The 22,695-nt window shown below is 37.8% G+C and overlaps 1 protein-coding gene across 1 annotated transcript; it reads right to left on the bottom strand.

Annotated features, from left to right (window-relative positions):
* Nucleotides 1-296: 296 nt before the first annotated feature.
* SLC35D2 (solute carrier family 35 member D2) lies at nt 297-22,591 on the bottom strand. Its single transcript, XM_083817953.1, is given in 14 exon segments — nt 297-1,393; nt 2,860-4,408; nt 4,410-4,497; nt 5,143-5,225; nt 7,089-7,167; nt 7,953-8,020; nt 9,047-9,139; nt 10,468-10,570; nt 11,629-11,697; nt 13,281-13,352; nt 15,485-15,552; nt 18,300-18,386; nt 20,301-20,334; nt 22,319-22,591. Coding segments are annotated over 13 exon segments (1,029 nt in total). The 5' UTR covers nt 22,462-22,591; the 3' UTR covers nt 297-1,393; nt 2,860-4,366.
* Nucleotides 22,592-22,695: the final 104 nt, after the last annotated feature.

The following is a 22,695-nucleotide window of genomic DNA, read 5'->3' as shown; positions in this document are numbered from 1 at the left end:
TAGAAAGAGCAATATCTCATAACCTTCCAAAGAGCTTTCTGGTAAGAGGTTTTCCCCATTTAACAGATGGGGAAATCATGGCACAAACTACTACAGTAAGATTTTAACAAGGGAACAGGACTTCCAGTTTTCTGAACAAAATACGTTTGAACTAGCGCTAAAGCTGAGGACATGGATCAAAACCATCAGGCTAAAAAGCAGTGTCAAGAACAGTACCTTAATGCAAGATGAAATTTTTGGAAAGCTGAAAACACAAAGTGATATTAAAATAAAATTAATTAAATTCACACAAATTGTTTTTTGTTTTGTTTGTTTGTTTTAATGTTAACAGGGAAAATCTCAGGGAAGGCACAGAAACATTTACTCTTCTTTGCAGTGGCAGTTTGAAATATTATTCATACTTCAAAGACCAACTTAAACTGGAGAAGAGAAACACTGATGGTTATACATACACTTAGGATAAGGCAAAATAAAAATTGTGTATATACTTCAACGATATTCTTTCACATTTAATATGAGACATCTTTAAAATTCAACCAGAATCTCTGACACTCAGAAATCTTCAACTGAAGAGCAGCAATGTATGTCAAATGTCACACTACTGGCACCTTTGGTCAGAAAACCAAAGTACACAGATGAATTAAAGAGAAGAGATGATGCCTGAATCACAAGGAATGTAACATTAACTGTAACAAAATGATATAAAAAACATTCTATCTTAACAACAATCCAGTTTCCTGATATTTAAGCTCCCTTAAAAATTCATACTGTTTTCTATACCTTAACACCTCATTTTACTCCACAGGTAAGGCCAGTCTTAAAAACAGTCTGAATACTAAATTTCTCCTAAATATTTACATACAATCACAAATTCCCCAAAGAGTCATTCACTACTCAAGGAAAACTTTAAATCTGAACAAGCTGTGCTATGTCTTTTCATATGCAACTATGGTGCTGAATATCTCCTTCAAATAAATTTTTAAAAATCAAAACAAAACACCTTTTTTGACTACAGAATCACAAAGTCCACAGCTATAGGTCTTCTCTTTTGCACTTCCAGCTCTGCCAACACTCCCTTGCAATTTTCTTTTCCAGAGACTGGTTACAAGTCTGAAATACATGTTGTGCTGGGCCTAATACTTGTAAATCAGGCTGAGATCCAAGAAGAAAAAAAAAAAAAAAAAAAAAAGTCCGTTTGAATTCAAGGAATTGTTCATCCAGCCCAGTCTACTTTTTTTTTTTTTGTTGTTCCCCGAGGTATTGCTTTTATCTTTTCACAGGAATCACTGCAAGGACATTACACTTTGTATGGCTAGAAAGCTTCTTCTGACAGCCACTGTAATTTCTCTCTCTTCATTTCATTCCACTACAGTTAGTCTGCTGCTAAGCAATCCTATAAAACCAAGAGTGAACAGGTTAATGTACAGTCCAACGTTCCTTTCAAACCCAGTTACTGCTTAATTTAAACTTGCTTTCAGAAGTTTTTTATTCTTCTTCTTGTGTTACCATACCTAAGTTCCTTGTAGACACACGTTGTCACCTGTAGAACTTAAATTTTAGAAGTATGGGAGTGACTTCTGAAAATCAAGCTTTGTAGCTAGCAGCACGTGACCATAAGGCACTTTTTTAAGGGAATGTGACTTTCAGAAGTCACTCCATTATTTCTTAAAACTAGGCCACATACTAGTACTTAAATATGTGTTCTGTAGACTAAAGTTTTCTGTAACCATTTTTCCATTGTTCCAAAAGAAAGAAACTGAAGCTTCACACAGCAAAGAAGTCATAGTTTTATGACTGTTGTAATATTACATTAAGCTAACGTGAAGTCTGTAGAAAAGTAAGAGCAGGATTACCTACAGATGTATCATACGATAAATCAGTTTTAAATTACTGCTTTATTAACTGAGAGAAATAATTGCTTAGCTGGAGGTTCTGAATAGCCATTTCAGTAATTGGCTAAATTCTAACATGAAAAATTGTGTCTGGTTGAATCCATATTCCCAGAGTTTCAACCAGTACATTTACTGGAACAATATTATCTCTGCAGGTACAGAAGAGAAATAGTGACTGAAGCTGAATTGATCTGTGAAAGGATGCAATCACTTGCACGCTCTTCTACATAATACCTAATTTTGACGGTTCCTCATCTTTTTAACCATTCTGAGTAATTATAAAGACTGAGAGCCAGTTCTGTATTTTAGGTAAGCCCAAGCTTGAAGGAATTCAAAATCATGATACCGATAACGAATGAAATAAAATCATTTCCACTACAGTACGGAATGAACTAATGAAAATTCTTCAACTATAGTACAGAAGTTGATCTTATAGAAAGCAAATATTTATGCTCTACATGTGTACTTGAAAACATTACATTTGTCCATTCACATAGAAATGAAAAACTAATTGAAACTACACTCTGTATCTGTTTGTTTATAAATGTACAGCAAAATATTAATCAATTAAATGCACACAGATGTTCCCTTGTGGAAACTGCACCTTATTTAGTAGGTGCCATTATGTATTCATTAGTATTACAATCAAAATACTGAAAGCTTTTTACGTACATAGGAAATCCTTTAAAACAAAAGATCTCTCTTAAATATATTTAGTAACCCATCCCTTGCCCAGCTCCTCAACAGGTAGACAATGTAAGTCACATCTCACAGAAAGGTTTGGGTTGGAAGGGTCCTTTAAAGATCATCCCATTCCACGGGCAGGGACATCTTTCACTAGATCAGACTGCCCAAATCCCCGGTCATTCTCATAGCCTGCTGTGAGAAACTGTATAGACCAGACTTCTGTTTCCACTTTGACTGTGTAATAAACACTTCTAATATCAGCAGTCACTCTTCCTCTTACCATTCGAATCCATGCAGGCAGTCGGCAGCGGAGGCAGTCCCTGAAGCTTCTGGTTTGTTAGATTTAATCCAGTCTGGTCATTCAAGTGTAACACATCACATAATGCCTTTCAGGTTTTGCTGTATTTTAATTCAAACTGGGATACAAGTCATGACATCATTCTGGTTCTATGTCAAGGTCTTCCAAAAACTTCTTTTAATTTGACTATTTAAAAAAAAAATCTTGGCTCACGCTTGTATGGAATTGAAAACTTCAACAAGATTAATTGCTCTGCTGTCCTCCAGTGCTGCAATGTTTCTAAGGTGTTTTCAAAGGCTAAACACTACAACCTCAGAAATGCAAGTAAACACTACCTGCTGTATTTTCAGAGAAGGAAGTAAGGATATAGAGCAGTGCTTTTATTGTGCCAAATAACAGAAACCATCAGAGTTCAGACTTTTTTTTAACCACTGTACTCGCCTTGCCCAGTGTAGCAAATCCTTGGGTTTTCCATGATTACCTGCTCTGAATTTTGAGCATAAATTAGTACCAAAAAACTTTCACTGCATATGTAAGGTGCAAAATGACACTGATCCTTTCTTCTCGTTGAAACACAACAGTTAGACTTCCATATATCAATCAGTTTTCCCTCTTGTAATTTGTAACATCACTTCTGTGCAGCATTAAATAGTAATTATAGACAAAACATTGGAGAAGATGACTGTGATATAAAAAGATGACTGTACCTAAACAAAAATAGAGTTACCTTTGTTATCTCTCAAAATTACCTGCTTGGTACTGGCTCAGACAAAAAAAAAATATTTTTAAATATTAGAAGAGCATCTCTCAGTTTCCTTCTTTCCTCAATGCTGCAGCAAAGTTACGACAATTCACTTGTAACAACAGTGACAACTGCAGCAGAATGCCGTGATGTTACTGAGAATGAGGAAAAGATTGAGAGAGAATGTCTACACAGTGCATACCAAACACACTAGGCCATATCCTGAGTTCTTCAGTCAACGCTTGTACACAGAACAATCTTGGGGCACATCTCTTCTTTGACCCATACTTTCTACAGTCACTTATACAAGAGCAAATGCATAAGTGAAATCATTCCGAGCAACAAGCATCTTTTGTCTCTTCATTGATTTCAAAGATTACATATGGCACAAGGAAATGGTGAATCAAACCTTGTGATCCTTGCAGGGAGTTCTTCCTCAAAGAGGAGGCAGAAACTGAGGCAGAACTAACAGATTTTTCTGGGTACAAAGAGCACCAAAGTCCAAGTGGATTAAAAAATTCACAACTTGAGATTTGCTCATGTATGGCATTTTTTCCTATAAATTATCTCTTTCTTTTTTTTTTTTTTTAAAAAAAAAAGAAGCTAAAAATTAAACTTGTCCATGCGTAAAAAATATGGTGTGGAAAAATATTTCTGAACCAATGAGATGTGTGCAGATCTGTGGTAACTGAGGTAGATTTTTTTTCCTCATTCTGAATATGTTCCAGCATATACTTGTTTAAGTTCTCAATCTCTTTCAAAGCAGGTATTTTGACTAACACTTTGACTCGAGAAGTGCATTCTCTTCATCCCCAGATTGCGTAGACTTGCCGTTTTCTCTTAAAGTTAAAAACGAGTATCTCAGTCCTCCTGCCATACTAAAGAAAAGAGAATGAACACAGATGTCAGAGATTCTTGATAAAGTATGCACACATGGTCACTTTATAGGTATTTACTCGTCCTTCCAAAGGATTAAGGAATGCCAGCTACCATAAATTAGGAGTGCCTGAGAACTATGTAAGCCATGTCAGAAACTAGCCCTGAGTCTATGAAGATCAGTTATCATCTGCTTCAACACGTTCATAGAAGCAGGTGCAAGAGTTCATCAAAATACAAACCATCACAACTCTGAATCGTAACTCATGTTCAATGAACACAACTCATTCAGTCAGTGTTCTTGTTTCCCACACCACTTTTTTTTTTTTCTCCCTAGGAAGCCTCACAGCACAGAACTGATCAGGTCCAAAACTACCCATAAAAAAGGATAGTTTAAAAAAAAAAAAAAAGTAAAGCTGTAGGCATGTTTCTATAGTTAAGATCCTACCATGATAAGATTCAGTATCTGAAAACAAATATGAAAAAACATAACTAATTGTAATGAATTTCACATTCTGAGGCAGTGCTTCCTCAGGCCGGTTGTTTCCAAACTGCATCACCCAAGTGGGCCAAACCAAACAAAACATAAAACCGTATCTCACTGAGAAATCTTCAGCTTTAATAATGGCTATTCGAGTTCTACTCACCAAATATTTAGGCCTATAAAGTTCAACACAGAGAATATGTAATCTCCACCAATTAACATTCCGATGTAAGCGATGGATATATTCTGAAAAGAAAACAAAAGCTATGAATTTATTGAAATCAATTGACATCTCCAAGAACATAAATTAATTTACTTTTCTACGGAAATAGCTACGCTCTGTTGCTGGCCACTCTAAAATTAGTGCTTAAATTAGTTTCCTGGGATGTTATCATTATGGATAATTTAACAGAAAATAAAACCAGTGTATCTTCTAAATGTGAGGCAAGGCACTGAGAGTGACTTTCTGAAGAGACAAACAGAATACGAAAATTAGTTATCTGACATTAGGCAAAATGGAGTTAAGGCTACTTTCTGAAAATTTACTTCCTTTTAATCTTTGGAAGGCTCATTTCAAATCCCACTTCTTACTAGCAGGTTTCAGGTTCTCAAGCATAAAAAAGTATGCTTTAAAGTTATAATAAAAGCTTTTTATTATTGCTTTAAAAGGGTTACCTCCTTACTTTGCCAACTAAAAGCTCATTGAAAGCACTTGGCTCAAAGTCAAGTCAGGCACAGTTTAAAGAGTCCACTACCAGCCTCATCAAGTTTTGGGAATCTGAAATTGCCCTCTACAGAACGAAAGAAAGCTGTAGAACTGTGTGATCATTTTACCAGTGCTTTGCTGGTTTCAGATGTTTTAGCAGCTAATCTGAACAATGACATCATTTCTACTGATTTCTACCAGGGACTACTGAATCATGAAGTGCTTCTCAACTTTAAAGCAAACCAAGGCATTTCAAAGAGTAATTATAGTTCGGAAAATAGACATAGCATTGCTCTACCTTAGTGGTTCAAAGCTGATATGTAAAATTTGAAAGAAAGCCTTCAGGACCTGAAGGAAAAACTACTAGATTATTCTTACCAGCTTTCCAAAAGCAAAATAACAAATGAACAGACAAACAACTGTAGAAAGAAAACTACCATCTTCTTTTTGCGGATTTTGCTATGCTGGAGGTAGTGTTTTCATTAGTCACCCACTCAAGGGACAACCCTGATGACTGTTATTCCTATGCCTAAACTAGTTTGGATATTGATAGTTATTTGGCCCACAACCACACAAACTTCATCTTTTACTAAAACTCTCCTGGGTTAAGCTTTCTGCTCCTTTCCAAACTGGCCTACAAAATGGTGCTTGCGCAGTCTTCCCAGATCAGACACTCTGGTCTCATCAACACGAAGGAAGTTGCACTGGATTCAACTTAATCTGGGTTAGAGAAAATAGACTATGAGGACACCAAGTTCAGTTTTTAAGACAAGCTTGTTTTAATATTAATCAAATTGACCAGAAGTTATATAAACCAAAATGAAATAGTCTGTTCAGCTAGAATACAAGTTCCCACACAGAGGATGAAGCAGTTAACATAATGCTTAACAGTTAACATAAGTTAACATAATAAACTCCTTACTATAGTTGTTACTATGGCTTAGCCATTATTTTTCATCTGTGAGCACCCCATGATCAGAAGCTATTAAAATAAGTTCAACCCCAAATGAACGTGGATTAGTCTGTATCAGTTTGCAATGGGTTTGCTTAGGCTACCCTGACAAACTCACAGCAACTTGAAAAAGAACAGCAGCAGGTGACAGTACCTGATTAAATGTGATTAAATGCACATCTTTTAACTAAAACTGGTTCACGTTTCTCTTACAGGAAAAATAAAAATAAATCAATACTCACTTTGCTTTCCAGAGTATATCTACACATTCTTTCAATAGAAGAAAACAAGGTGACTTTCTAGTGTGGATTTCCAAAATGTAAAAATGCAGCTATGGCACAAGCAGTGTCTCAGTGTTAGCCCTCGTTTTGAGTTTCCAGCTCAAAGCATAATCAGGACCAGTGTTGATGCAATGCTCTATTTCAGCATTCTCTTCTAATCCATTACTCACCTTGATGGCACCAACTACTGTTGTCGTAAGTGCAGAATTGTAATGACTGCATAGGACAGTAGAATACATCAAAAGAAACCTAAAGAAAATAAAAGAAAAAATGTTTTAAGTTCCTCTCAGGGAGCTCAGAATTTTAGCAATTCTTAGAAATGTTCAACAATTTTCAAGGATTAGTATTCTGCTGGGATCTTCATGCCAACTTGTTCTATCTCCCCCAAAAGATTTGTGGATCTGTACTTTAAGTCAATTATGTGCATAAACAAATTACTCAAAATACAAGCTGAAAAAATGAAGTCTTTCTATAAGCTGCTTGAGCTCTTGCACAATCATTTCTGTTCTTTGTGCTTCTTAAATGTCAATATGTAAAAGTATTTTGACCCTTTGGATGGTGCTATGTGAAAGAGCAGAATAGGACCCAACTCACTTTTCTATTCTTCCTTTAATTCTGCAATTCCAAGAGGAAAAAAGCATTGTTTCATTACTTCTGAGTGCCCCATACTCTTCCAGGTACTTTAAAGAACAAATGTACTGAAACAGTTCCTATACTAAACTGTTTACATTCTATTAACTGCATAGATTTAGTCAGATAATCACAATAGATGGCTAGGAGAGGGATACTGAGTACAGAAATTAAAAACCTAAATGTCATCTTGTTGACCACAGTACTTGTGAGGGCAACAACACAGGTAGTACTGAAACAGTTATTTACACTATTAGAAATCTTTTAAAAGCAAGAGAGAAACCTGGGGGAGAAATGCATTTTCTCTGAATTTTAACATAACTTATTCATAAGTTTTACAATGTAGATTTGCAATTTGAAACACTGTCATTAAAACGTCTTACTTGATTGCCCTTTGGACTTACCCCAACAAGCAGGAAAGAAGAAATTGAAAGACAAATAAAAAATTTGTCCAGTGCTGGAAATGTGTTGCCTATTTAAACAAAGAAAAGAGAGAGAGAGAGAGATTTGTGTGCTGTATAACCAACTGTTAATACATATATAATGTAATTAATATGAAAAAGTAAAAATCACAAAATAGATTTATAATATAATTACAAAAGGTTTATGTAACTTTTGAAACAGTTTGATACATTTAACTTCAGAAACAACTGATTAACATGACAAGAAGGCATTTCACACAAAATAGATATAAATCACATCATTTTTCAGGGAATGACCATTTTTCCAGTGAAAGCAGACTTATAAGAACACAAAGACAAAATCACGAGTGTTCAGGGCACAACAACTTGCAACGAAAGGACGCTGGAATGATTTATGAGACCCACAAGCTCTGTAGCAATTTTCAGGGGCAAATCTCAAGGAATTCCAAAAGGGAATACAAATCTTCAGACTCTTTTTACAGGTAAGAAAAAAGTGACTCAGCAAATCTGTGAGGATGCCAGAAAAAGAACACAAATCTCCTGGTCTGCTACATTACTTGCCAGGACATACTGCCTACAGCATTACTGTCCTATAATTACCTATGGAGAGTTATGCTATAGTCTGATGAGACTGTAGCATGCAGGTTACTAAACCAGACTGAGACTAAACAAGAATCTCTTCTGAATATCATAACGAGAGAAAAACTGGAAATCATCTGGTGTTCGTATTTGCAGCCTCTTTTCAGAGAACATGGCAAACCACATGGTACAGCTGGATTCTCAACCACTTGCTCCAGCTGTGAGTCCCCTGTCATATATTACTTTTAAATGGTGACTCTATAAGAGCTATCATGCAGCTTCAGCTTCACCTTAGAGTGAATAATTGCATTTTCTCATCTGTAAAGGGTAAGTCCAAGTCACATAGTTCCAAATACTAACCACTAACATGGAGGAAGGATTACCTCTCAATAAATAAATAAATAAATAAATAAACAAATATAAATTCACAACCTTAAAAAAAATTAAATACAATTAAATACTGTTATCAATTTGATATATGGAATATCCCTGCTTACCTGCTGAAAGTCTCCAGTAGAAAAGCTAATAATAACTGTTGGAACCACCATAAAACAAGCATTATAGAAAAGGACACCATATTTTCCCAACTCCTGTGAAAAATGAAACATGGTGTTTGAAAATACAAGACAACTGAGAGCAAAAAAACTAAACACTGCTCTGCCAATTCTTCTTACACTATTGTAAATGAGCAGCTAGAAGGTAATGTACTACAATTTAAAAGACAAGTTTGTGATCATTGGTTTTGGTGTTTAGGACTAAGATGAGCTTCCATTTCAGTCCATTTGAATGCTCAGAAAAATACTACTGTTCTGCTAGACCTTGAAAAGTTTCTGTACAGCAGTAGCTAGACATAAACTTCCCAAGGCATCAGTCCAGAGATGCTTCGTATTAGACTGCATTCAGCTAGTGCATATTCACCCCAAAGGCACAGGGCAAGGTGGCTCCCTGGGGCTAGTGTAACAGGAAAATTAAGCCTGATTCCTAGACGTAGTACCTGCAGTCACTGGTAACTGCTGTAACCTCAAGCAGCTTGAGGGGTGCCATACATTCTGTAGGTTAATTTGCTTGACAGAAAGGCAGAGGAGGATCAGGGGAATGAAAAAACAGCTTTCCCTTCCTCCAGATTCAGTCATACTACTCAGCAAAACTCTTCAGCTTAGTTGTTGCTTTAAAATTATACCCTGTATTTTGCAGAAACCTGTGAGCCCATTAAGTGCTGCTCTCAAAGAAAAATGCAGGGTCTGGATTCAGTGCAACTTCTGAGATTATTAAAAGACACATATTTCCACTGTGCAGAATGACCCATAAAAGTCAATGACAAAACCTCTATTCAACATCTCCAAGACTGCTGTTTTCACGGCATCGAACTTAAAGAGTAGTCTGCTCGGCATTTATATAGCATATAATGTATCAAGGTATCACTTAATTCTTTGGCATACTGGTGTTGAGTTTAGACTTGCTTTTGGATAGCCTACAAAAATATCAGTTGTGATGGTTGTTGACTTAAACTGGACAAGGCTCTGTTCCTCCCCACAGGTTTATTTTACGTAAATGTCACTTAAAAGTGTGTTTCTAGTCAAATAATTAAATCCTTAGATATAAATTAAGCTTACAGGTACATCGTTTGCTTTAGTCTTGGATTTTTTTAAAACAAAAGCAACATTATAAAGTCACCACAAAGTTTGCCTAAAAGACCTGAGAGAAAATAAAACATGCTGCTTATTTAGGCCTGTTCTCAGACACTCATTATGAGTTTTTTCCCAGGCTGTTCTGTATTAATGATGCATATATTCACCTATCAAGTGAAATATGAAAGCAATAGAACTATTTACTAGAGCATACAGAATGTTCATAAAGTCATATACTAAGTAACTATATTGTCAAAATGTTAAATTCAACCTAATCACCCCTCAGTTACCTTTGGATCCATTTTCTGCTTTGTATAAACTCCATTTGCTGCTGTGAAGATATCATTTAGTAATACAAAGGTGTAGCCCTCTAGATTAAAAGACAGATCAGACCTGGAAAAGATATACTATATTGTAAATAAACAAATATTATACCGTGTAATACTACCTTGCTTAACTAGAGAACTACCATAAATGAGGAAATGTAAATCTTGAGAAATCATTCAAGTAACAGGCTTTGCTTTAAATCTCCTTTGCATGTCAAGGTACTTTCTATTTCTCCAGTCACAGGACAATCACAAATGAGTCATCAGAGAGTTCCCAGAACTCAGTATGGAAGTAGCAGGAAAGGTTCAGTTTTCATTTTGTGAAAAATTCCATCTGTCTCAAACATGACAACCTGATCAATTATTTCTGAGCGTATTTATCTACTTCTTTTAACGCAAAAATGTAGCTATGGAATAAAATCTATTTGTTTTTTACAGTCAGACCAGACATATTGTCATCCTTTCTGTTTTGACTAGCTACCTCATGGATATAGTGTAATTTATTTAATAGGACATGGCTCTATCCAAGTCACACCATACGGAAATTATTTACCTTTGTACACAGTAAAGCCAAAAATAAAAATAAAAAAAACCACATTACATTTCCATTTTAGTAAAGGAATTTTTGAACAAAAAGAAAACAAGGGAGACTAACAGATAAGTACTTTGTGCACATATCTCATATTTGAACTTGCTCAATGTGATAAAAAAGTAGACATCGTCTAACTCAAAACAAAATCTGACAACCAAAAGAACATTCTTTCTACCCAGAACAAACATATTTTTCTGAAACTATTAAAATACAATACTATGAAAGGAAGGCAGTGTTTCTTACACAGTTTAACCTGCTATGTTTATGATCCTGCAAACACAGAAAAGCTAGGGGTGGAAAAAGAAGCACCCAAATACTTCCAGCTGGAGTTCAATTTTTCCCTTTGTACTCCTGCACCTCCCAGTGATGTCAGTAGAGAGATTATCCAAGTCAACTTCATTCGGAGTACATGGATCGACCTAGGGTCATCTGGCACTTAACAAGGAAGAAACTCCTCCTGTTGCCCCTCCTCTTATAACATGACTTATGTTATGAAACAAAATGAAAACATATTTCACAAATGAAAACCTTACCCAGCTGCTATGAAAGCCCCAAGAACGATGGCAAATACACTGATGATAATGCTCAGCGGGTACCGTTTTCTGTAGACAAAATTAGGCAGTTCACGTTTTCATTAGTTGAAGAGGAGATTAAATGTCTCTCTGACTGAAATGTTCCAAAGCAATTAGTAATCACAAAATATTTAACAGGAGGGCACAGTCCGGAAAACCTTACAGAAGCAATGTGGTCGACTATGAGAAGTTATGGCCCAAACTGTCAGATTTTGGCATTGAGAACAGAGATCGTAAAAACATCATGAGTACTCTGCTACTAGATAATTTTTATAGTAAAGATTAAAGGTTTAAAGTATCAGTACTAGAGTAAATTGCAACCTATCCTGTACTGGTGTTCATATGGGACTTTTTTCAGTGTCTTCAAGTCATTTAAAAAAGATCACTATATATTTCTTGTGCAATTTGTCATCTCACCTTTCATAGGGAAAATGCTGTAGAGCAGACTATCTGGATTATTTCTGAAATCAAACAAGATTTTCATCTGGAGTGGAAAGCACAGAAGCTTATGATATTCTTCAGTATGCCTACATCAGTGCTGACACAGAGTAGGGCAAAGCATACCATAACACTATCTCACTTCTTATAGGTACATTCCTTTATTTATAAATGTCTCAAATATTTTTGTAAGACACATGCTGCAATGCGTCTTACAGACCTTCCCATGCCTCTTAGGCCAGCCCCCAGCCCTGAGCAGGCCTCTGAGAAAAGATTCATCCAAAAAAAAAAAAAAAAAGCATAATGCTCCTGGAGAAATCCTGCAACCGAACTGACTCACATTTTCCTCACTTGCTTGAGAGAATCCTCAGGCCAACAGAAGATAGAAACTTCTGCTTTTCCTGTGAGAATGTGTAATTAGAAAAGAATCTAGGTGTTCCCCCAAATATGACTCAAATTGATTTTGATCAGCAAAAGGAGATACTTCAACCAAAAGGAGATGACTATCTAACTGGGGGCTTTTTGAAAAGCTTTTCCCCAACCATCACTCTCATGTTGCTTGGATACTGCTTCAGCAAGCTCTTTTTCCCCTTCTGACTTAGTTTCACCCAAACACAAGCCTTCTGGGTAAAACTTTAGAGGTAAGAAAAAGTATTATAGATCTATATTGCTATTCTTCCAAGTCAGTACACTTGAAACTAGCGATTCCAAGCTGCAATAGCAGAAAGTTCTTAATTTCTCATTTAAGATAACTTGTAATTATAATTAAAGAGTTTGCTGACCTAACAGCACATATTTTGCTTCACTAAACTGGCATGTTTTAAGATTTGACTCATCAAGCTACTCTGCATAAGCGAAGTACCATACTATCATCACTGTTTTGAGACATAAGGATCTGTCCTCACTAAAAAAAGCATCTGAATCACGGATCACTTACTTGATTCTTGTGCAACAGTCAAGAGAATGAGTTGTGAAAAGTGCACGCTTCTTCTCTTGTATTCACTACAGTGTATCTATGTCTTCAGATAAAAGCAACATAAAAACACTTTCTTTGTTTCTCTCTGTCTGACAGTAAAAATCACTCATTCCGTATCCTGATGAGATGCCACAAGTAATCTATTTGATAGATCTCAAATAAAGGTATCTTAAAATGAAAAAAAATAAAATAAAATCACCCAAGTATGATGATTTCCAGCAGTAATGTAAGTGGAATGGTAAACTTCCTGAGCACTGTAAACATCGGCAAACTGTCAAAATAAATAAATAAATAAATAATAAATGAATATAAATAAATAATAAATTAATAAAAATCCAAGCACAGCTTCAAATTAATAGCATTTTTATGTTCTAATTCTTATCTGGTTTTAGGAAGCAGAGGATGAAACAACTACCCCAGCAATAAGCAAGCAAATTCCCAACCACTTACTATGCATAAAAATGTCAGTCTGACATTAGAGGCAGATTAGATAACCAAATCATTGAAAATAACAAGGTTTGCCAGTTTGTAAAACAGTTTGCAACTGGCTACCTTCTAAAAAGTCCCTCCACACCAGTGAAATGGAACATAAGGGCTATTTTCTACTTAACGTAGTCCCTGTGAAATAAATCTTTCTACAGAAATCACAGGCAGGGTAAGTAACAATCATTTCTATTGTAAACATAAAAGACAAGAAATAAAGCTGTCTCTGAAAACACGTAACAAATATAAAACACAAAGCAAACAGGCTTGGTAAACAAGCTGTACTTTCAAAAAAAGTAAAATAAATCCCTAAGAAAACGGAGTGTACAAGAATCATGAAAGGTGGATCCTATCAAGCAAACTATCAAACAAATTGCTACTTCGGAACAACATACTGTTGGTCTACGTGAAGTGATACAGTTGGAAACCTTTCTGACTAATTTGAGAAAACATTTACATATGACACTTCAGAAACCTGAGAGCATGGCCATCTGGAAAAATTAATCCTCTGTTTAAGATAACCACTAGCAACTGCATTAATAAACACTACAAATCCTAACACTGATTTTGGACGCTTTGAAAAAGACATTTGGAAATTATGCATAGGATCACCTGCAGGTTGCAGGTTTTTAAAATTTAAAATTACAGTTAGGGGAAGAACAACCCACAAACCTAACTTCCACAAAACTGAAACTACTTCCGTATTCACACTGGCTTAAACACTCCTAGGAACAGTGCTGCTGAAGGCATTGTTTGCCTGAACAGACACTTCAGAGGAACAATTTCAGAGTGTGCACAACAGTGTTGCAGGATCAGGTGCCCAATGTTGCTACTGGAAGAAAATGAATTCTTTAGAGAAAAAGCAACGTATTCTCTCTCCCAGCATCTCAAAGTTATGATGTGCTTAAAACCTAAAAAATTCTCAGTTTTGGTTTAGCTTACTGTCAAATCCTCAGTAGCCTGTAATAACATACAAAAAACAGCTGCAATGGCATTGCAGTGATCTCAGATACTGCAAGAGCCATTATGATTCTGCACTCCTCTTCCATAGAAAATTTTGTCATTCAATCTCCTACAGCAGTTCCTCTATATAATTTGTACTTCTATAGCACTAGCATGGAAGCACCTCTCATGGATCAGGGGGCCTACAGCAAAGCTAGGGATGGACTCTTTCAGGGAGGGTAGTGATAGGACAAGGAGTAATGGCTTTAAACTAAAAGAGGGTAGATTTAGATTACAGATTTGGAAGAAATTCTTCACTCAGAGGGTGGCAAGGCACTGGCACAGGTTGCCCAGAGAAGCTGTGGATGCCCCATCCCTGGAGGTGCTCAAGGCCAGGCTGGATGGGGCTTTGGGCAGCATGGTCTGGTGGGAGGTGTCCCTGCCCATGGCAGGGGGTTGGAACTGGGTGATCTTTAAGGTTCCTTCCAACCCAAACCACAGCCAGCTCTTTGTGCTTAGCAGGGGAACACCACCACTTCCACTCCACAGTATTTTTTCCATCTCGTGGTATGTCCTAAACAACCTGCAACAACATCATGATACAAATCTTCCCCACATCCCTCTTCCTTCAAAAAAGTCTTAGAGCTTTCAAGCCCTGTCAATAGATCACCCACGAAAAATGACACTGGAGTATGAGGGGAAAGGACCCTGAAAATATATAAAGCACTCTCATTGTCACAGAGGAGTATTGTGATTTATTTTTTCTAAGCGTCCCTTAAAAGAAGCATACAACTTGTAAACAGGTCAGATGCTTGGGTAAGTTACTATAGTACTATAAGACACTACAGTAGTATCTGGTATTTAGACAGACAGACATCATTTGCATTAAAGTCCCTACGCAACACTTTTCTTCAGTGCTTTTTACCCCCACAAAATAAAGGGTAAAAGCCAGTGTATTATACCTTCTATTTACTATACCTGAGTTTGCTGGTACTTGATAATCCACTTATGTGGTTTCCAACATAAATCAGAGGCAGAGGAAACAACTGTGATAAAATTAAAAGCACAACTCAGATTATTATGTTTTGAAGCACTGTTGAGAAACTTTAATTGATAAAATTTGAGAACTGTAATATTAGATGTGGTTTAGCAAGTTTTAGCAATAAAGAAGGTAGTTTTGTTTTAAGGGGAAAAAATGTAACTGCTGCAAACCGGTCTACAGCTCTTCTTCATGTGACCATTCGAGACCACAGCTTCACTGATTTCACTGGAACGGTAGCAATTTATCTCTAACGAGACTCAGACTCCATTTAGAGTCACTTTTAATCAATTTTATTTTAATTACTGTCACTCTCAGATTAATACCTAATGTTTGGATTTTACATATAGAAGTAATATTAATAGCAGTAACAAAATAAGCAAGAGAGCAAGTGGAATAAAAAAAAAAAAGAAAAAAAAAGGAAGCTATAAATATTTCATGTTTCTCTAGGTACCCCACATAAATTAGTATCTCTGGAAGATACATTATTTTAGATCTACCTAATGAATTACGCTATGTGAGACACTAGAAATGAAAGATAAATATTTAGGTGTAAATCAAGCTTTACCATTTCTGGCTTCTAGCATAATGAGACTGACTCTCACAGAAATATATGGGCCATAACTCAATACAGAGAAACAATAATAGAATTTCAGAGCCTTAAGAAAACGTACAAAAAGTCACGGATCTCTACGCAATAGTCAGCTGCTGTTCAAAGCTGTCATTTTCCCACTGCAGAAAAATTGCAGAAGATTAAAAGCAGCCAAAGTAATCAGTGGGGACAAAGGTAGTGTGCACATCTAATCCTGTTTGCTATCAGTCAAGTGGAGCTGAAATGCCAGAAGGACAAAACTCATCCCCTGTCCGTACGTGTGCAACAGCTGGTGTTGGTACGCCTATACACGCGTGCTGAGAGACACCGTGTTTGTCACAGGGTACGTCTTCTCAAAGCTGTGCATGCTAGAAAAACATACAAGAGTGGGCTGCATTTTACCTATGTTACAAATTCTGCCCTTCTTTACCTCAAAGAGGAGTAATGTACAGTTGAAGTTAGCTATAGTTATCTAAAGTTGAGAGTTCAAAGTTAAAGGAGTATCAGTAACATAATAAATATTGCCCCGTCAACATGAACTCGCAAAAATTTTGTTATATACTACCTCTTCAGCAGGCTTTTATGTAGAAATCTGTCTCTATATAGGATGAAAACAGAGCTGACGTTACGTTTTCTTTCCTCTGAAGTCATCAGTTGTGAAGGAAAAATTGCAATCAACTTCATATCATCAAAGATCAGTGAAATATTTACTTTAAAAAGTTTTTCAAGAACTCCAAAGTTTTCTTGCAAAAGTAAGCACTTTGCTACTTTAAAACTCTAGCTGAAAGCGTTGAGACCATTCGGGAGTCAAAAGCAACAACAATCTTAGTGTAAGTGAAAGCAAAAGCTGTTAAAGGCTAACAGGTCAGTCAAACGATGTTTTAAAAAGTAAAGAAATCAAGACAGGTTCAGCTCACTCACTGTGACTTGTCATATCCAGCACTAAAAGCAACGTGCAAGTCCTGGATGCTGCAGTGTTTACCACTCCTAGCATATTCAGGAAAGTCTTCCAAAGGATAGATATTATTAGGACAAAATAAAAAGGATGCTGTACTTTTTTAGTGCCCTTGTACTGACATGAATGTAAAGGTTACGGCAGGGAAGGAGAGTAGTGGGATTGATAGAGGATGCAGAGGAAAGAAATTTCTCAAGGTCTCAAAAAGTTTTTGACAAGTGGAATTCAGAACTACTCACTGGGAAACCTTCTTCATTCATATTAAGAAAAAAAAAAAAGGATCGTCCATCTTATAATCAACAGCACAGATATTCCTACAAGATTTCTAAGTGCAGAAACCCCAATGATTTCAACATGCATTAAGAACACACAGCATTGTAGTAAACTGCACCCTGCTAGTAAAACAAGATGCTGCAATGGAGATGCTGGCTTGAAAAGCTAGAATAGCTGAGCTCTGCAGCAGGCCTGGGAACTAATTCTCTCTCTGAGCAAATACTGACCAATATTCTGCAACAATTTCATTTCTGTAGTCATTTCAGATCCTAGCTCCCAATTTGAGATAATATAAGATACTCCTTCATATTCTCTCTATCCTGCCTCTTTGGACCATACACACTTAAGGACTGACTCATGCAGCTAGCACCTACCTACATTGTTTTTGATGAGCATTATTTTGACACCTTCTGTTAAGCTGAAATCTTACATTTGGAGAGAACTGCTGTTTGGGTTTTTGGTCTCTGACATATTCTTTTTCTATTGCTATATTACATGCCCCATTCAAATTTCCAAGCAGCACTTCTCTCTTCGTGTTGTATACTAGATCAAAATTTGCTCTTATAGACACAGATCTCCCACTGATCCTGCAGGGAGCTGTACACATCCAGCAAAGTACGTCAGGAATCTGGGAAAGTTCATCCAGCTGTATGAAGGTACCTCATTCTTTCCCATGTATTGCATAACCAAATTACAGTACATTTCTCTGCAGACAGAAGGCAAGAATATTGCAATGACATGGAAATCATCTAATCCAATATTGAATGAAACAAAGACACAGATAATCACATTTGATTAAAAAAATGCAAAATTGTTTTCTGTTCTCCTTTCGTGTCTTGTCTCATTAAGAAAACAGTTTTCAAGTCCTTCAGAAAGACAGCCATTACAGAAGGTAACATTTTCTTACTACTATCACACCCTAGGTAATGCTTACCTTCACAGGTATACTTTTGTCAAAGTCAGGAAAGTGAATAATCTTATTTAATTTTGATATATACAAGATAAGTATAGTAGCTGCCATCTAAATAAAAAGAAAGAAAAAAAAAGTAATGTAAGAACAAAACCATAATGTATGATGAAAGAACTGCTTTAAAGACAAAATCTATGCATTTGACATAACCATGGAATCATTCAGGTTGGAAAAGACTCCAAGATCACCTAGTCCAACCTTTAACCTAGCTCTGCCAAGTCCACCAGTTAACCATGTCCCTAAGCACCACATCTAAACGTTTCTTGAAGACCTCTAAGGACGGTGACTCAACCACTTCCCTGGGCAGCCTGTTCCAATACCTCACAACCCTTTCACTGAAAAAACTTCTCCCAGTAACCAACCTAACCCCCCCCCCGGCACAACTTAAGGCCATTTCCTCTTGTCTTATCACTTGGTGCTTGGGAGAAGAGGCTGATCCTCACCTCGCTATAGCTCCTTTAAGGTAACTGTAGAGCAATAGGCAGATGTTATGTATTATGTACTTCTTTCAACAGCACAGCATGTAGTGAATAAACTGGAGTAACTTTTTACTCTCATTGATTTTGCTTGTTATTTATTTAAAGTACAATATATATAAGCTAAGTTTTATGGCTCAAAAAAAAAAAGTTGTACCTTGTGAAAAAAAATGTGCATATTAAGGAGCCAAGAAAATTAAGGAGATGATCCCAGCATAATCATGCTATTTTCACACAGAGTGTTGTTTAGTCTGAGGAACCACTCCTACAGCTTTTTTGGAAGGGAGGCGTGGGGGGCATGCATTGATCAGTCTATTGGCAAAGTGAACAATAAGTAATAAAGGTATGGTGAGAATGAAGGAGAGTATTTGAGCATTCACAAGACTAATGCTGGCCACAGGGAGGAAAAAAATGTTAAATTATATCTTAAATACAAAAATAAAATAATTGTCTATCTACAAGGACGGGGTGGAGTCATGTTCTAGTGACTGAAGTATTGTATCATGTTACATGCTCTTTTCAAAGCATTTAGGGAAATCTTGGCAGAACTGGTAAATAACACAAAGGAATGCCATTGAGTCTTAGGTTCTGCAAAGAAGAAAGGCCATACCATTGCCCTTAATATGAAGTATTTCTATTCTTTGGCTTCCACGGAAACATGAGCTTTCCAAAGACATACAGTTGTTTGAGCAGTCTGAATGTATCGAACGGCCTTTTTTTCCCCCTCTCATATAGCAAACTTTACAAGACCTTTTAATCTCTTCAGCACTATGCAGCAGAGATTTCAGACCTGTTTTTCCCTCTTCCTCACTAATTCTTAGCTTGTAACCTTGGCAGAAAATAAATCCTCTCTTTTAAATGTATCTGCCTAAACGATGTTTGAGATAAAGCTCCATCTTTCCGAGCCATCCCTTTGCAGGGTCACACACTCCCTTTTTATGGACCATGTACACGAATACTTGTACTCTGGTTTTACTACGATGCTTAACTACAACAGCAAGTATTTCTGCTGAGGCGCTGCAAATTGCCCACGAGCTGATAAGGCAGCTAAGAACCAAAAGTGTATGGTAGTCCTACCAGAAAACTGATGGAGAACGTGGAAGAAATTTATAAGGAAATACTGTTTGTCTACAGATAGAGGGAGGCAGTGTCTCTACACATATTCCACAAATACTTCAGGACTCTAAAAGCATCTAAGCCGTTGGTAGCAATCTTGACAGTTTGGGAGGCCGTATCTCTTAACTGCTGAGTTCTGTGAGAGAAAATAAATGTAATTTCCAGTTCTTTATGTGACTCTTCCTAGCCAATATTTTTGACTTGGACTGAAATTTCCTCCAACTCACTAAAACAAAGTACTCTTGCAGGGCATCTAACAAAAGAAGCAGTGCAGTATAACAGAGATTTCCCCCCTAAGATGTATCTCTATGTTAACAACAGTTTAACTTACAAAATAGTAAGTATATACAGAATGTTTTACTTGTGAACATACCTGTCCAATTCCAAGAAACATTGGTGATGGGAAGCTGAAAAGCACAAACAGACATTTAATACTGAGGAAAGCAAAAACAAACAAAAATACACCACCAACAAAACCAAACCCAACAACAACAACAGTAAAAGAGGTGTTTAAATTTAGTACATGTGGATGACCGACCAGTCCTTCAGAAGAGCTCAGGACCTGCAACACTTACTGGAGTCCTAATATTGTATTTGTGCAGCAAAATACAAGCCACATAAAAATGATACCAAATATGCAGTGCTGATCAGTTCTAAAGAGCTAATTACTTTTGGTGTATTTTGAGTGAAGATTACATACTTGGAGAACTCTAACAAAGCATAAGTTTTTGAGTGGCCTCACATACACTGTGCAGTAAGCTAAACCTCTTGCACTTGCCCTAACCTGGAAGCTTATCTCCACAGTCCAAACACACTAACAATATGTACTTGTAAAAAAAAAAAATCTTATGCAAATATTGTAGAAACACCTATTGTCTGCTAAAATGGCTAAATTCCTACCGTACCCTTTCAGCTGGCTCCTGCTCAAAGCACAGATGCTTGACCATTAAGAAAGCAGAAACTTTAGGACACCCCAAGAATTTGAGAGTCTCCATTTTTCCCCCTAAATCTACATCGAAAAAAAAAAATGCAGTAGCAACAGCTAATTTTTTGTATGCATAATGAAATTCGAGCAAATAAATTATTTAGTATGGTTGTCTGCTTTATGTTATAACCAGCGATGTGTTTGGAGCCTCCCTGACCAGAATCCTCAGGTGCCAAGGAGCTCCCCAAACCTAACAAACAGTTGCTTCCTCCAAAGAGCCATGCAGCATTTTGCTGGACTGCATTGTCAGGGATGGTCACGCACAAATCTGCATCTAGGGAATCTGAAATAAAATCAGTTTCATCCTCTGTGCACACCTGTACAAACAAATGCCCAATAAGGGGTGTACCTTCTCAATAAGCTCTGTAATTTTCCATTATCACAAATTCCTTGAGATTGCAGTGATTTAACACAGAGGCTACCACGAGCTGCTTGGTGTGCTGTATCTCTCCAGTGAGCACCACTGGGACAGGAACACGGCATTAACAAAAGAAAGAAACACTCTGAAGCACAGCAGGAAGGCCTTAGGGACACTGGAGTCATAACACAAATAAAGGACAAGAACGGCCAGCAGTGAAAGAGGTTCCAGGAAGCAGGTATTAGCAGACCAAAAAAAAAAAAAAAAAAAAAAAAAAGGAGCAGAAGAAACAGGACTTTATAATCATGTGACATCTAAACTGTATTTTAGTTTGTACTTATAGCTGCAACACATAGATGTGAAGACTTCGTTCACATGTACTACACAGATTTCTCCAAATCTTTTTGGTCTTGTAGAGCCCTAGAAGTTCCCAGCCATGCTGTAAGCTCGTTGTACAAAATTCAGGTTTAGTGATGGCCATGCTGTCTTTGATTATCTTTTGTGGACGTGCCAGAGGTACACCAGGGATTTACAGGGAGCTGCAGACTGTAGGACGGAAACCACTAGGAAACAAAACCGTAAGTTGCCTCACAGATCATTTTTTGGGAGACACAATATACAGCTCCTACATGTTAGAAAGTAACAGCTAGATTTATTTTTTTTTTCCTTTTTCTGCGTGTTCAGTTTTGTGTCTGTTCTTGGCCCACCGTGAGCTAAAAGACAGCAAAAACGAAGCAAACTAAGCGAAGAATATTAACGGTGAACAGCTCGCTGCTGCAGGTCTGTAAGGTAAGGGACTGCCTCCCCACCACGTCAAAGGTGTTTTTACAATTCGGGGATCTTCTCGGGCTCAGCAGCTTTTACCTTCGGCTACCTTATAAAAGCGAGGTGCTTCCAGGAAGGCAGCGTGACTGCCAGCACCGGCAGCAGGATCACAGCTGGCAGCCGCCAGCCGAGGAGCCGCTCGGCCGCGTACCCGACCGCCGCCGCCAGAGCCGCGGGGCCCCGACCTCCACTGCTGGGGAGTGCCGAGCCGCGGGGCGCTCACCTGTACGCGCTGAGCAGGGCCTTGTTGACCAGCACGATGAGGAAGGAGCACGTCCCGTAGAAGAGGGCAGACAGCAGCCTGGGCACCGCCGAGACCGCGGGGGAGGCGGCGGGGGCCCCCTCCGCGGCCTGCCCGCTGCTCATGGCGGGCGGGCGGCGGGCACGGCCCCGCCCCGGGCAGCAGCTCGGGGCAGCCGGCACGGCACGGCCCAGCACGGCCCGGCCCGCGGGGAAGGGCCGCCCGACCGCCCGGACGAGCGGCGGCGGCCGCAGGGCGTCCCCTGGCGGAGCGAGCTGAGGCGGCGCCGGGTACGCGGAGCCCTCCCCGGAGCCGCCGCCAGCCCGGAGCTGTAAGCGGCGGCTCTGCGCTTCGCAGCA

The sequence above is a fragment of the Anser anser genome (assembly GCF_964211835.1).
Source record: "Anser anser genome assembly, chromosome: Z".
Classification (NCBI taxonomy): domain Eukaryota; kingdom Metazoa; phylum Chordata; class Aves; order Anseriformes; family Anatidae; genus Anser; species Anser anser.
Note: the sequence above shows the minus strand (reverse complement) of the source record. Positions and strands in the feature narration are given on the sequence as shown.